General features: G+C 33.2%; 1 protein-coding gene across 2 annotated transcripts; it reads right to left on the reverse strand.

The window, feature by feature from the left end:
• Positions 1-8,429: 8,429 nt before the first annotated feature.
• Positions 8,430-10,543, reverse strand: LOC103485513 (glycosyltransferase family 92 protein RCOM_0530710-like). 2 transcript variants are annotated; one of them, XM_051081937.1, is made up of 3 exons: positions 10,254-10,543; positions 10,047-10,132; positions 8,430-9,930 (listed from the first exon to the last, which is right to left on the reverse strand). In XM_051081937.1, the coding sequence occupies exons 2-3, from the start codon at positions 10,085-10,087 to the stop codon at positions 8,580-8,582; spliced, it is 1,392 nt and encodes a 463-aa protein (XP_050937894.1). In that variant the 5' UTR covers positions 10,088-10,132; positions 10,254-10,543; the 3' UTR covers positions 8,430-8,579. The 2 variants fall into 2 exon arrangements, with proteins under 2 accessions (XP_050937894.1, XP_008441382.1); XM_008443160.3 differs by having other exon boundaries at positions 8,430-10,132.
• Positions 10,544-11,514: the final 971 nt, after the last annotated feature.

The following is an 11,514-nucleotide window of genomic DNA, read 5'->3' on the forward strand; positions in this document are numbered from 1 at the left end:
CCAGGTATTTGTCATGATTAATTATGATAACAAGTTTTAATATAAGAAATAAATAATATAAATAAACAGTATAATTGTTTTAATGCAGGAGCAATCATGGACGAACAAGGCTGCTAGACAGAAGCAGCCTTACAATCATAGTAGCGGGTCCAAGTCATTTCTACAACGACAGTATGAACTCGCTGAGAGAAAAGGGGAGCCGGTCGATTGTGTGGAATTGTTCCGGGAAACACACGTTCGAGCTGGGACATTCATGTCGCAGGCCGCCGAGGATGCGCATGTAAGTTTAGCCCTTATTAATTATCCACTTTCATTATATATTTTGCGCATTACCTAACATAGTTTTTAAATTTGTTGCAGAATCAAATGTTGGAACTCCAATCCCAGCCTACCCTAGAGGGTAGTCAGCCACTCTCTGAGGATGAGATATGCGATTAGGTGTTGGGTAGACGACTAGGCTACTCAAAAGGCCTTGGTTGGGGACCCAAGCCGAAGGCCCGCAGAACGGCGAGTGCAAGCAGTTTATCGACATCTTGTTCGCAGTCCACAGAAAAAGAGATTGAATTACAAGCTAAACTTCAAGAAGCTTTGGAACGGATTGAAGTACAAGATAGAAATCACCAAGCATTAGCTTCACAAGTGGAAAGTATGAAAAAAATGATAGAAGAATTTACTCGTACACAACAGGGACCACCACATGATCCCTAGCTCTGCGGTACGTATATGTCTCTATTATTCTTAAGTTTTTGCAAATATATGATTATGTACTAAATTTAGTTATTTTTATATCATTTTTAGGACCGAAGGTGTAGAATGACGCGCATACGCACCTCGTTGGAAGACTTTTTCTTATGTTTATGTTTTTTCTATTTTGAGAACTATATTTATTGTAGTGAACTTATTCGTATTATTAATTTTAATTCTATTTTTTTAATTTGTGTTTGTATATTTCTTAATTTATTTTAATTTATATTCAATTTGTTTTAATTTAATCCAAAACGTCAAAAACTTTTTTTGAGCAATTTGAACATCATTGTGAATGTTTGAGCAAAATATTAAAAGGAAAAAAGTAAAAATAAAATATTAAAAAAATATATAAAAAGGAATTCCCGACGTAACGAAACGTCGGGAAAAAAAACGTCGGGAAAGAGGATTTCCCGACGCCGGAAAGAGGATTTCCCGACGCCGGAAAGTGCGCCGGCATAGTCTGCGTCGGGAAAGAGGCATTCCCGACGCAGGCTATGCCGACGGTTAGTTAGGCGTCGGGAGAGGCTTTTCCGACGCCGCGTTGGTATGGTGTCGGGAAAGCCTCTCCCGACGTATTTCTCCCGACGTTCTTCCCGACGCCGTTTTGTACGTCGGAAAAGGTTATCCCGACGTACTTTTCATTTTCGCCCACGTTTTGTGGCATCGGGAGTACCCCAGTCTCTTGTAGTGGTAGTTTGTTGAATACTGTATGAAATCTGATCATATTTCGCTACTTTAGGGGAGCCTAAAGTCTACTCATTTGAGAAGGGAGTCCTCGTTAACTTAGAGGAACCTAAGTTTCATATGTGAAGGGAGTTTGCAAGTGAATAAGGAAGATAACTTCAAGTGAGAGGAAGTTTCACACATTCAGGGGAAGCTTAAGTCATCTACCACTAGTCAAGAACAAAGAAATTTGTTGGAATGTTTTATGTATATTTTTCAATGCATAATATGAGAGACCAAATATTTATATTACAGATACCCTTTACAATTAGGGCAAAACAATAAGAAGAAGACCATAAACTAGAGGGACACATACATTTTTACAGGCACAAAATCTGCCATAATAACATAAATGTAACAAATAAAGGAATCTAAATACCTTCCTACGCGGTCATCTTGCCTGATAATTTTGTGCACATTAGACTGCTGATTGAGCTATTTTTTACTGTTGACTTGGCTGCTGTTGCTAATGGGCCTTGAAGAGATTGGGGTAGCATACTTACAAGAGGAAAAAGTATGGGTTGAGTTGGAGTTTGGGTCGTGGGTTGAGGTGAAAATTGATGTACAAATGGAAATTCTTCTTCATTAAACTATTCGACTGGTGGAACTCAAGCATCTATATCCTTTGTGATTCAAGCTCGGTCTTAAATAAACACATCAGAATGAAAATTGAACTTGTGAGTTTGATAAGAGCGTAAACATGGAAAGTAAGCACATCCAAATATTTGTAATAATTTAATATCAAGTTGTTTATTAACGCTACAAGAGACGGGGGTACTCCGACGGACAAAAACGTTGCGAAAAGTGAAAAAACGTCGGGAAAGGATATGCCGACGTTTTTCACAGCGTCGAAAATAACGTCGGAAGAAATGAGTCGGGAGAGGCATTCCCGATGCCGTACTAACACGGCGTCGAGAATGCCTCTCTCGACGGACCTTATGCCGACGCATGACGTGGCATCGGGAATGCCTCTTCCGACGTTTTTTTCCGACGTCTTTTGTTCGTCGGGAATTCCTTTTTATATATTTTTTAAATATATATTTTTTAATTTTTTTCCCTAAAATATTTTGCTCAAACATTCACAACAACATTCAGATTGCTCAAATATTTTTCCCGACGTTTTGAATTAAATTAAAACAAATTCAATACAAATTAATAAATTAAGAAATACAAATACAAATTAAAAAAAAAGATTTAAAATTAATAATACAATAAGTTCAAAAAATATTAGTAAGTTTAATACAAAAAATGTAGTTCTCATAATACAAAAAAACGCAAACATAACAAAAAGTCTCCAAACGAGGCGCGTACGCATCATTCTACACCTTCGGTCCTACAATGATATAAAAGTAACTAAGTTTAGTACATATATTCATATGTTCACTGTATGCTATCATTGCAAAAACTTAAGAATAATGGAGACATATATACGTACCGTGGAACATAGCGTCCGTCTTCGTAAAATTATTACGTGGGTATGACGATGACATAATAGCTATAGACATAGAAAACAAACATTCAATAAGCTATTCAACACAAACAGGCTACCATAACTGCAGAATAGCCAAAACAAAATATTAACACACATATTACACTTTCAATTTAAAACATAAACCCCCTTCAACAAGTCGACTTACATACATCGGAGGGCATAGTATGTGTCCCAACATGTATCATTCAATCTAATATCCTCTCAGAATTGGAAGAGCAAGATGTTTCCAAAGAAAAAAATTACTTCGATCTAGCTTGGTGGTTGTGACTTGATTGAGTAATTGATTGACACATGGGTTGGTGATGTTGAGGTTTCCAAGACTTCCATTGGCGTTGGCCATTCCACTCTGGTACCAGATCAAGAACAAAGAAACTTATGAAAATGTTTTCCAGTATATTTTTCACTGTACAATGTGAGAGACCTTTGGTCTTACAAATACCCTTTACAATTAGGGCAAAACAATGAGAAGAAGACGTTAAATAGAGGGACACACGACACATTTTTATAGGCACATAATCTACCATAATAACAGAAATATAACAAATAAAGGAATCTAAATATCTTCCTACGTGGTCATCTTGCCTGATAATTTTTTACACATTGGACTACTGATTAGGCTATTTTTGACTGTTGACTTGGCTGCTATTTCTTCCTTGACACCACTAATAACAACATACTTAGAAGATGTCTAAGTACTAAAGAGAGGAAGTCTTACATCTAAGGAGAGTCAAGCTTTATGATTGTTCCTGTAATCCCAAGAATATTCAAATAAGTACAACGTTGTAATTGCTTGACTCTATTATATTAGTGGATTATCTTTTTCGGGCACTCTGTCCCAAACGTAGGTGCTGTTGTATCATCGAATTACGTTACCAATTCATATGTGTTTCCTTTGTCTCTCTCTCTCTCTCTCTCTATTGTTTTACCACTATCTTTCTACTTGCTAGGACGTGTTGTGTAACAATTGTGTCTTTGAAATATTCATTTTCCAAACGACTAATTTCAATAATGAATGATACCGTATTATTGTAGGGATACGTGGAATGTCGTATTTTTTTTGTTAAACTTTTGTGTTTGGGTTTGAAAACTTGTTACTCAAGAAGAATATGGAGTAAGAAAGAAAAATATAGTTTGTAAAATTAAATACAAAAAGTGTCATGGTTGGATATACTAATAACAACTTTGTGTTTGAGGCAAAACCAAACAACATTTGAGCTAAAAGAATTTGTGTGTACACATAGTAATTAATACCACAACACATGAATATTTCCCCCACCTAGTTTTCTCTTAGCTGAACACATCATATATTCAAATCCAAAGCTTTCATCCTAATTCCCATGCATATGCATATGCATATACATATATATACCCCAAGTTCGCCATTCATGCTTATCCATAAATTTTAATGAATACTATTTCGAAAACAATTTAACTAGGAGCTATACAAATTGTATTGGACGATAGTTGTTTTTTTTTTCTTCTTTTGACTAATTAAAACTTAATGTTGGTTAGACTGGTTAAATAAAAGATATGAATTTAATTATACACAACACATAACTAATTACCAAAATTTCCTGCATTAAATATTCATGATTGTTGTTAGTTAGTGTGAGCCAAACATTAAACAAAAATAAATGAATATATTTTTTCATTAATATTCATATACAATTTGGGTAATTTGAACACTTTGTAATCGAGTAAAAATCATTCTCTTCAAACTAAAAGTAGATCCATACGATACGATGTTGATTAGGACCAAATTTCAATAATATATTATTAGAACACTTTGAAAAACTGTTGTGATTAAAGCTATTTGAAAGTTGAACAACAACGAGAGAGAAGTTTAAATTTAAACTTGGTTAGCCAACTACCCCATGATAACGTGGAAATGGAAAAATCAAACTTATAATGTTAAAAAATCATTCACATACAAAATATAAATAAACAAACAAAACTTAGAAATATTTATATCAAAGTCTCAAAAAAAAAAAAAAAAAAAAAAAAGAAACAAATTAAAACAACATATATCATCATCCCATGAATTGATAAAACACAAAGAACCGATCATTGTCTATACATTCACCAGAATAATCATAATTCATATAAAACAATAATTTTCATAAATAATTATACTTTAGAAGAATAGAAAAAAAAAAAAAAAAAAAAAATATATATATATATATATATATATATATATATATATATATATATATAACCATTTTATTTTGTAGCCTTTAGTTTACTTTTGAAAATTAAATTTATAAACCCTCTTTGGATATAGCACTTAAAAGTTTCTTACTGTGTGATCTAATTTTTACCAATATGTTCATTTCAAAAAATAAAAAGTAGTTTTTAGAAACTTGAATAAGAAGGGTTATATATCTCAGTAGTTAACCTATAGTTTGTCACAAGTTTCACAAAATGTTACAACAAAGCATATAACAATGAACAATGAAATAAACATTAAATATTATAATAGAAAGCGACACAAGAGTCCGAGTCCGATAGCCTAGTTGGGTGCAATAAAGTTAGACAATTATAATTTTGTACTTATTTGCTAGTAGAAGACATCTACTATAACTTAGACTCCCTCTAAATTTCCTTTTACTTGATAAACTTATATTCTCTTTTAAAGTATGAGAATCTCTACTCGTATATATATATATATATGATTGAGCCATTTCAAGAATATAGTCTAAGGAAAAATCTTTGACTAGCAAAAACATAGGTTTTTTTAAACAACTCAAACAAAAACAAACTATTTAATTCAGCACACGCCTTATATGAGTGACATAAAAAAACCTTTGTTTATACTGACAACACGTAAGTATAATCAAATCGATATTTTTAAAAAGTGACAACCCTAATAAGAACAAAATTTTATATTCTTAAAAAGCTTTAGAAAATTAGCATCAAACATCCAAGCCCATAGAACCAAAGAAATTAAATATAGGTGTACTAACTTGTTTTTATTTTTAGAATTTGACTAAAATTTCAACTATTTCGTAACTTTAAAGAAAGAGATGTGCAAGAGAATGTAAAGTAAACTAACAAACAAAATAGTTACGAAACAAAAGATATGAGAATTGAATGGGTTGTTTTAGGGTAGGATTGATGGGGGAAGTTGAATTAGTTTGATAATTTGATAAATGATTTGTGTTATTATATGGTTTGTTTTTTCCTGCATGTACCCAAATAATGGATTTTTGGTTAAAGTTAAAGGCAGAATAATGGAAGAATATAAGCAGAAGGGGGGATTGGGATTTTTGCTTTAAAAAGTTGAAAACAAACCAGAGGACAAGCACTTTGGTTGAGCTTTCACCATCAAAGTCCCTTCACATATTGCTGCATCCCCCATGCAAAAACTTTCATTCAATCTCTCTCTCTTTTTCTATTTACACAAAATAAAATAAAAAACACATAAGTAATAATAAATATTCTATGTATAGATATACATATTCATGATTCTTAAAAATGAAAATGAGATATTGATAATCAAAATATGCATAGTTCAACATCCATATAAAATTTGTATCATATCATGTATGTTAACATCATCTAAAATATTATAAAGAAAAAATAACTATTTATTATTTTTTTTTTGTGATAAAGAAAGACAACTAATTGAAAACGTAAGAATTTGTTTTAAAGAACAAACATTATTTGCTCTATGATAATTAAACAAACACCTAACTAAGAAAAAAAAAGAAAAGAAAATCAATTATGAAGTTGACCAATTGACAAATGATATTGATCCACCAATCATTATTTTGTTTTCCTTTTCACATATTTATAATTTTATATGGTGGAGTTGTTAAATTGGATAACCCTTCCCTACCCTACATCACTAATTTCATATTAGCTTTTGCATTATATAATAAGTGTTTCTATAGACTAATGTCTTTTTAATGAAACATATAGTCATAGTTTAATGTCATGTAGCTGGTTTGTATGAGTTGGTTTCCCTAATTTAGTTTCTTTAATTGTTTGTAATCATTTTTTAAATTAATATTTCGGCTCAAATTTATTCTTCAAATATTTCAAAACTTACTTATTATTTTAGGGGAATGACTAGTACGTGGATATCAACCACACGCCTCTTAAAAACATACACTAATTATATATTTTGGTATGTTTAGGTCAGTTTACTCAAATTGTTGTATTGAAAAGATATGTTTAACCTAATTTTAGTTTTAAAGATGGTTTTGGACAATCAAATTCATTTTTTTTAAAATAAAAATCAAATATATCTTTTTGCTAATAACTTAGAATGTAGATTTAAAGGAACCTAATAATTAATTAGCTTAATTATTATTATTTTTAAATATAGCCATTTTAAATTTTCAATTCATGAGCTGGGTTGCACCTTTTGGTTGCATTAGTTGCCACAAAAAAAAAAAAAAAGTCTCAAATATATTGATAATCGATATAAGAGATTAATTGATTTACAGTATATTTAGTAAAATTTCCTTTACTGTGAGACCCAAAAAAATAGTATTTGTGTTGTTTTCTGAAACACTGTTCGTAAGGTTTGATTTGAGTTCTATCATTCATCGATTATATTGTAAAGTTTATCGTTGATAGACAATCAAAATACAACTCTAATTTAAGAGTCTATCAACAAGAAAAGGTTTAGATTGTGACAAATTTTATTATATCTATAATTTTTTTTAAGATGTTATATACTTAATTATTATTTTAACATAAATGGTAAAGTCCAAATGATGAATTAATGGAGATTAACACATGCTACAACCCACAATTTCACTCGATAACGAACCATGGGCTTTGCCATTTGATTGGGCTTCAACTTCACAACAATTTTGTCCATCTTTAGTTAACTAATACTAATTAAAATTGTGTCTCACATACTCATGGAACTGATTTAAAAAAATTCTTTTTGTTCTGTATTATATTTGTTATGATGTTCAGTTGAGATAAGATAAGCTAGTTAACATGTAGTACAATCACTTATATGAAAAAAAAAGTCATAAACTATAAAGATAAGGTAGATGTTGTTCTTATTTTTACTAATATCCAAATTCATGGAAGATTACATTCACAAAACTCTTCCCCTTTTAAATCCATAATTTCACCTTTTCTATTCTCTCTTAAAGTTGACACTTGACAGTAATCATTTATCCCAAAAATCAAGCAAAATTGACTGCTTTACCACTGTTAATAAAGCCATTTATATTATATTTGAAGTCACATATAAGTACTTTTAATTATTAACAGTTAACGTAGTTTTCACCTATTGATCGAATGTGCATGTTTAAGATCATACATGACTCCTTTAGAGTAGGATATATTTGAATTTTACCAATTCGTAGTCGCTCAATCAATTTATGATATTAAAATTAAATCAAAAGTGATTCTCTAACACAAATGTGCACCTCTATTAACAGTTGAGTTACAAGTTAGAAAGGTATAAGCAAAGTTATTGTAGAACAAATTGCACAATCTGTTGTATAAAAACTCTTTAACTTCGTTATTAATTAAAGTAAAACTATACCGCTACTAAAAAATTTTGTCATCTATGGATTATCATCCCCTAACAAAAAATACATTGTATCATATCAAACAGAGAAACAAAGAAGAGATGAAAAGAAAATCACTATCCTTTGTGCATACCCTTCTTCCTAGACCTCCTCCTCCTTCGTCTATGCTCTTCTTGCCATGGCAAAAGATGGGTTCTTCGGTTAGCCAAATTTTGCAGCACCATATCTCGTAGCCCAGTGTCGTTGACCTCGCAGAAACGGCTCGACCAGTCCTCTGGTTCCACTGCCTTAGTCCCTAACCCGGGTGCTCTGTCCTTAGACCCCACATTTTGCTCCTCCTGCCAATCCGCTACGTACGTCGCTACTCGCCTGTAAAACTTCTCCTTAAACACTTCCCAAACTTGGTACTTGTAATGGTTTATAACCATCTCAGATCTCTCCAAATTCATATAATGAAACCCATCTCTCAAGTGGAAATGATGCACCACATTGATCAATGTGGAGTTCAAAACCTCCGGGTTCACAATACTCTTGTGCCTCTCCGCTGTTGCTTTCCTGCAAGTGTAACCGACCGTCACTCCCTGCGGTGGCATCCGTGTTAGCCCGGATGGGCCGAAGCTGTGACAGGACACGCGTATCTCCCCAACAGAGGCGTTTTTGGCTTGGTTTCTAAGCACATCAAGTAGAGACAAGCCAGATGGTAGGAAGAAGAACTCATCGACATCAATGAATCCAACCCACTTGCAAGAATTCCGAGCTCGTAATGCACAATGTGCAAAACCGGCTTCTTGTGTCTTAATCCAGGGCCAAATATGTCGAGAAATGTTGTGTTTGACATTGAATATTGATGCAATTACATCTTCTATGTCATCGTCGCTGTTGTTGTCGTAGACAAACCAACGGCGAACACCGAGATGGGCATGGTAAATGACCCATTCCTTAAGAAATTGCGCTTGGTTTCGAAGCATTGTGCACAAGCACATCTCGTAAGGCTTTCGGTGAGGTGTTATGAGTCTTGGCGAGAGCAACGGGCGGGCTATAGAATTCAAAGTTCCTCCGCCTTTCACTCTAATAGAAACTTTAATTGAATCATGAGTTCTATTGGGATTGCTGAGTACGCTCAGAGGTGTTGTACAACGCGCAATTTCTTGAGCAATCGATATGACATTAGACCTTAGCAGAAACTTAATCTTCCGAAAATCCCAGCCATAGACACACTCAAATTTGGACGCATTTGAGACCCGTTCAGGGCGGAGACCAAGGCCTTTAATAAAGACCACGGTGGTGTTGTCTCGGTCGACCAATGCTTCATACACAAGAAAATCCCACTGGTGCGAGTTCCCACCTTGGAGCTGAGGATTAGATCTCACTCTAATCGAAACGGTGAATCCAGGAGGTGGGAGTGGGCACCGAACCATTTGCTTTTGTAGATGTTCCTCACCATCCACGTCAATTGGGGGGCGCCACCTGTGGGGCACCGAGGAGTTAGCAGCAAAATAAACACAGTTGATGTCCTCTTTGGGAAATGGTCGAACAGTTTGTGGGTGGTTGAGAAAAACAAGAGCTTGATCGGGAAGGGTCACCGTTTCTTGAAGGGAAGAGAGAAAATGAAGAGAGGAATCATCGTAAAGAGCTTTATTCAGAGGATTTGGCAGCGTGTGAACCAACTCTGGATGAAACGTATATGTTTACAAATGTTATTTACATACATGAAATAAAATCACAGAAATCCCAACAATTGGGAAACGGAAATGGAAATGGAAATCGAAGAAAAAAAAAGGAAAACATACCAGAAGAGAAGAAGCGAGAAGTGGTGAAAAGAAGAAAAGCGAGAAGAACGAGGAACAAGGTGCACCAGAAGAGGGCGCTCCAAGAAACGACATTGCGTTTCCTACGATCTCTCATGGCGGGTAGAGTGCATAAAGGGAAAAAGGTGAATTGGGTTCATTCATGCGAGTGGGGGCAAAGGCAGTTTTTGAAATCTTGGGTTCGGCATTGCCAATGGAAAAAAGAGGAAGTGGGAGAGAGAAAGAAGAAGAAGAAGAAGAAGAAGAAGAAGAAGAAAGAGTTATGTTTTGCGTCCGTTAATAGTTTGATGGGACAGAGAAAGGGCTGCCGCTTTTCTTGGCTCATAACAAAGCCAATCTTCTTTAACAAAACTAAACTAAACTAAAACATTCAACTCTCTTCCTATTTCTAGAATTTCTATATTTCTACAATTAAATGTAAAAGAAAAAACCTTTTAACTCATCAAGATTTCACATTATGCATTTAAACTAATGGAAGCGTATTTTTCGTCGGTTAGTATTGATTTATATCTCAAACAAATTTAAGTATGAGAACTATACAAATTTCTATTTATATCTCCATAACAACAACAATAATAATAATAATATTAATAATAATAATAATAATAATATTTTTTTTTTCTTTTCTTTTATTTTTTCTTTTGAAGTAAAAGAGAGAGGAGGGTGTGTGACGGCAGGCTTGAAAAGAAAAGAAGAGAAAAAATTTATATATATTTTTTAATATTTTGAAAAGAGTTCCCTACTTTTTTCCTTCATTTTTTGTGTTTTTTTATTTTTTTTCTATATTTCATTTTTCCTTTCCTTTCTTTTCTGTTTTTTCGTTTTTTTTTTCTTTTTTTTTCCTTCTTCGTTTTCCCTTCTTTTTTAAAAAGTTCTTTTCTTTTACTCTCTCCCTCTTTTTTTTTTTTCTTTTCTTTTTCACTTTTTTTAGTTTTTTTTTCTTTTTAGTTTTTCTTTTCTTTTTTTTTCTTAACCATTTCCGATTTTGTTTCCTTTTTTTGTACTTTTTTCCTTGTTCTCTTTTTTTTTTTATTACTTTTCTAACTTCTTTTTTTTTTCTTTAACCATCTTTTTTAGGTTCGCACCAATTTGAAGCTTTACCAAATGTTGGCTTTTTTTTTTTGCGATCTCATGCAAGTATATATGAAGTTTCCTCGATGTCCTACTTCTTCGGCTTCTGGGATTTGTTCATGATAGACAATGCAACTCTATCATGACGCCCTTTTATTTCGTCAACGTCTGG

The sequence above is a fragment of the Cucumis melo genome, chromosome 3 (genome assembly GCF_025177605.1).
Source record: "Cucumis melo cultivar AY chromosome 3, USDA_Cmelo_AY_1.0, whole genome shotgun sequence".
NCBI classification, from domain to species: Eukaryota; Viridiplantae; Streptophyta; class Magnoliopsida; order Cucurbitales; family Cucurbitaceae; genus Cucumis; species Cucumis melo.

Coding starts and splice junctions, on each gene's coding strand:
- LOC103485513 (XM_008443160.3), bottom strand. CDS start 10,368: ATGAGAGATCGTAGGAAACGCAATGTCGTTTCTTGGAGCGCCCTCTTC. Junction 10,133..10,253: donor TTCTCGCTTCTTCTCTTCTG/GTATGTTTTCCT, acceptor CGTTTCATCCAG/AGTTGGTTCACACGCTGCCA.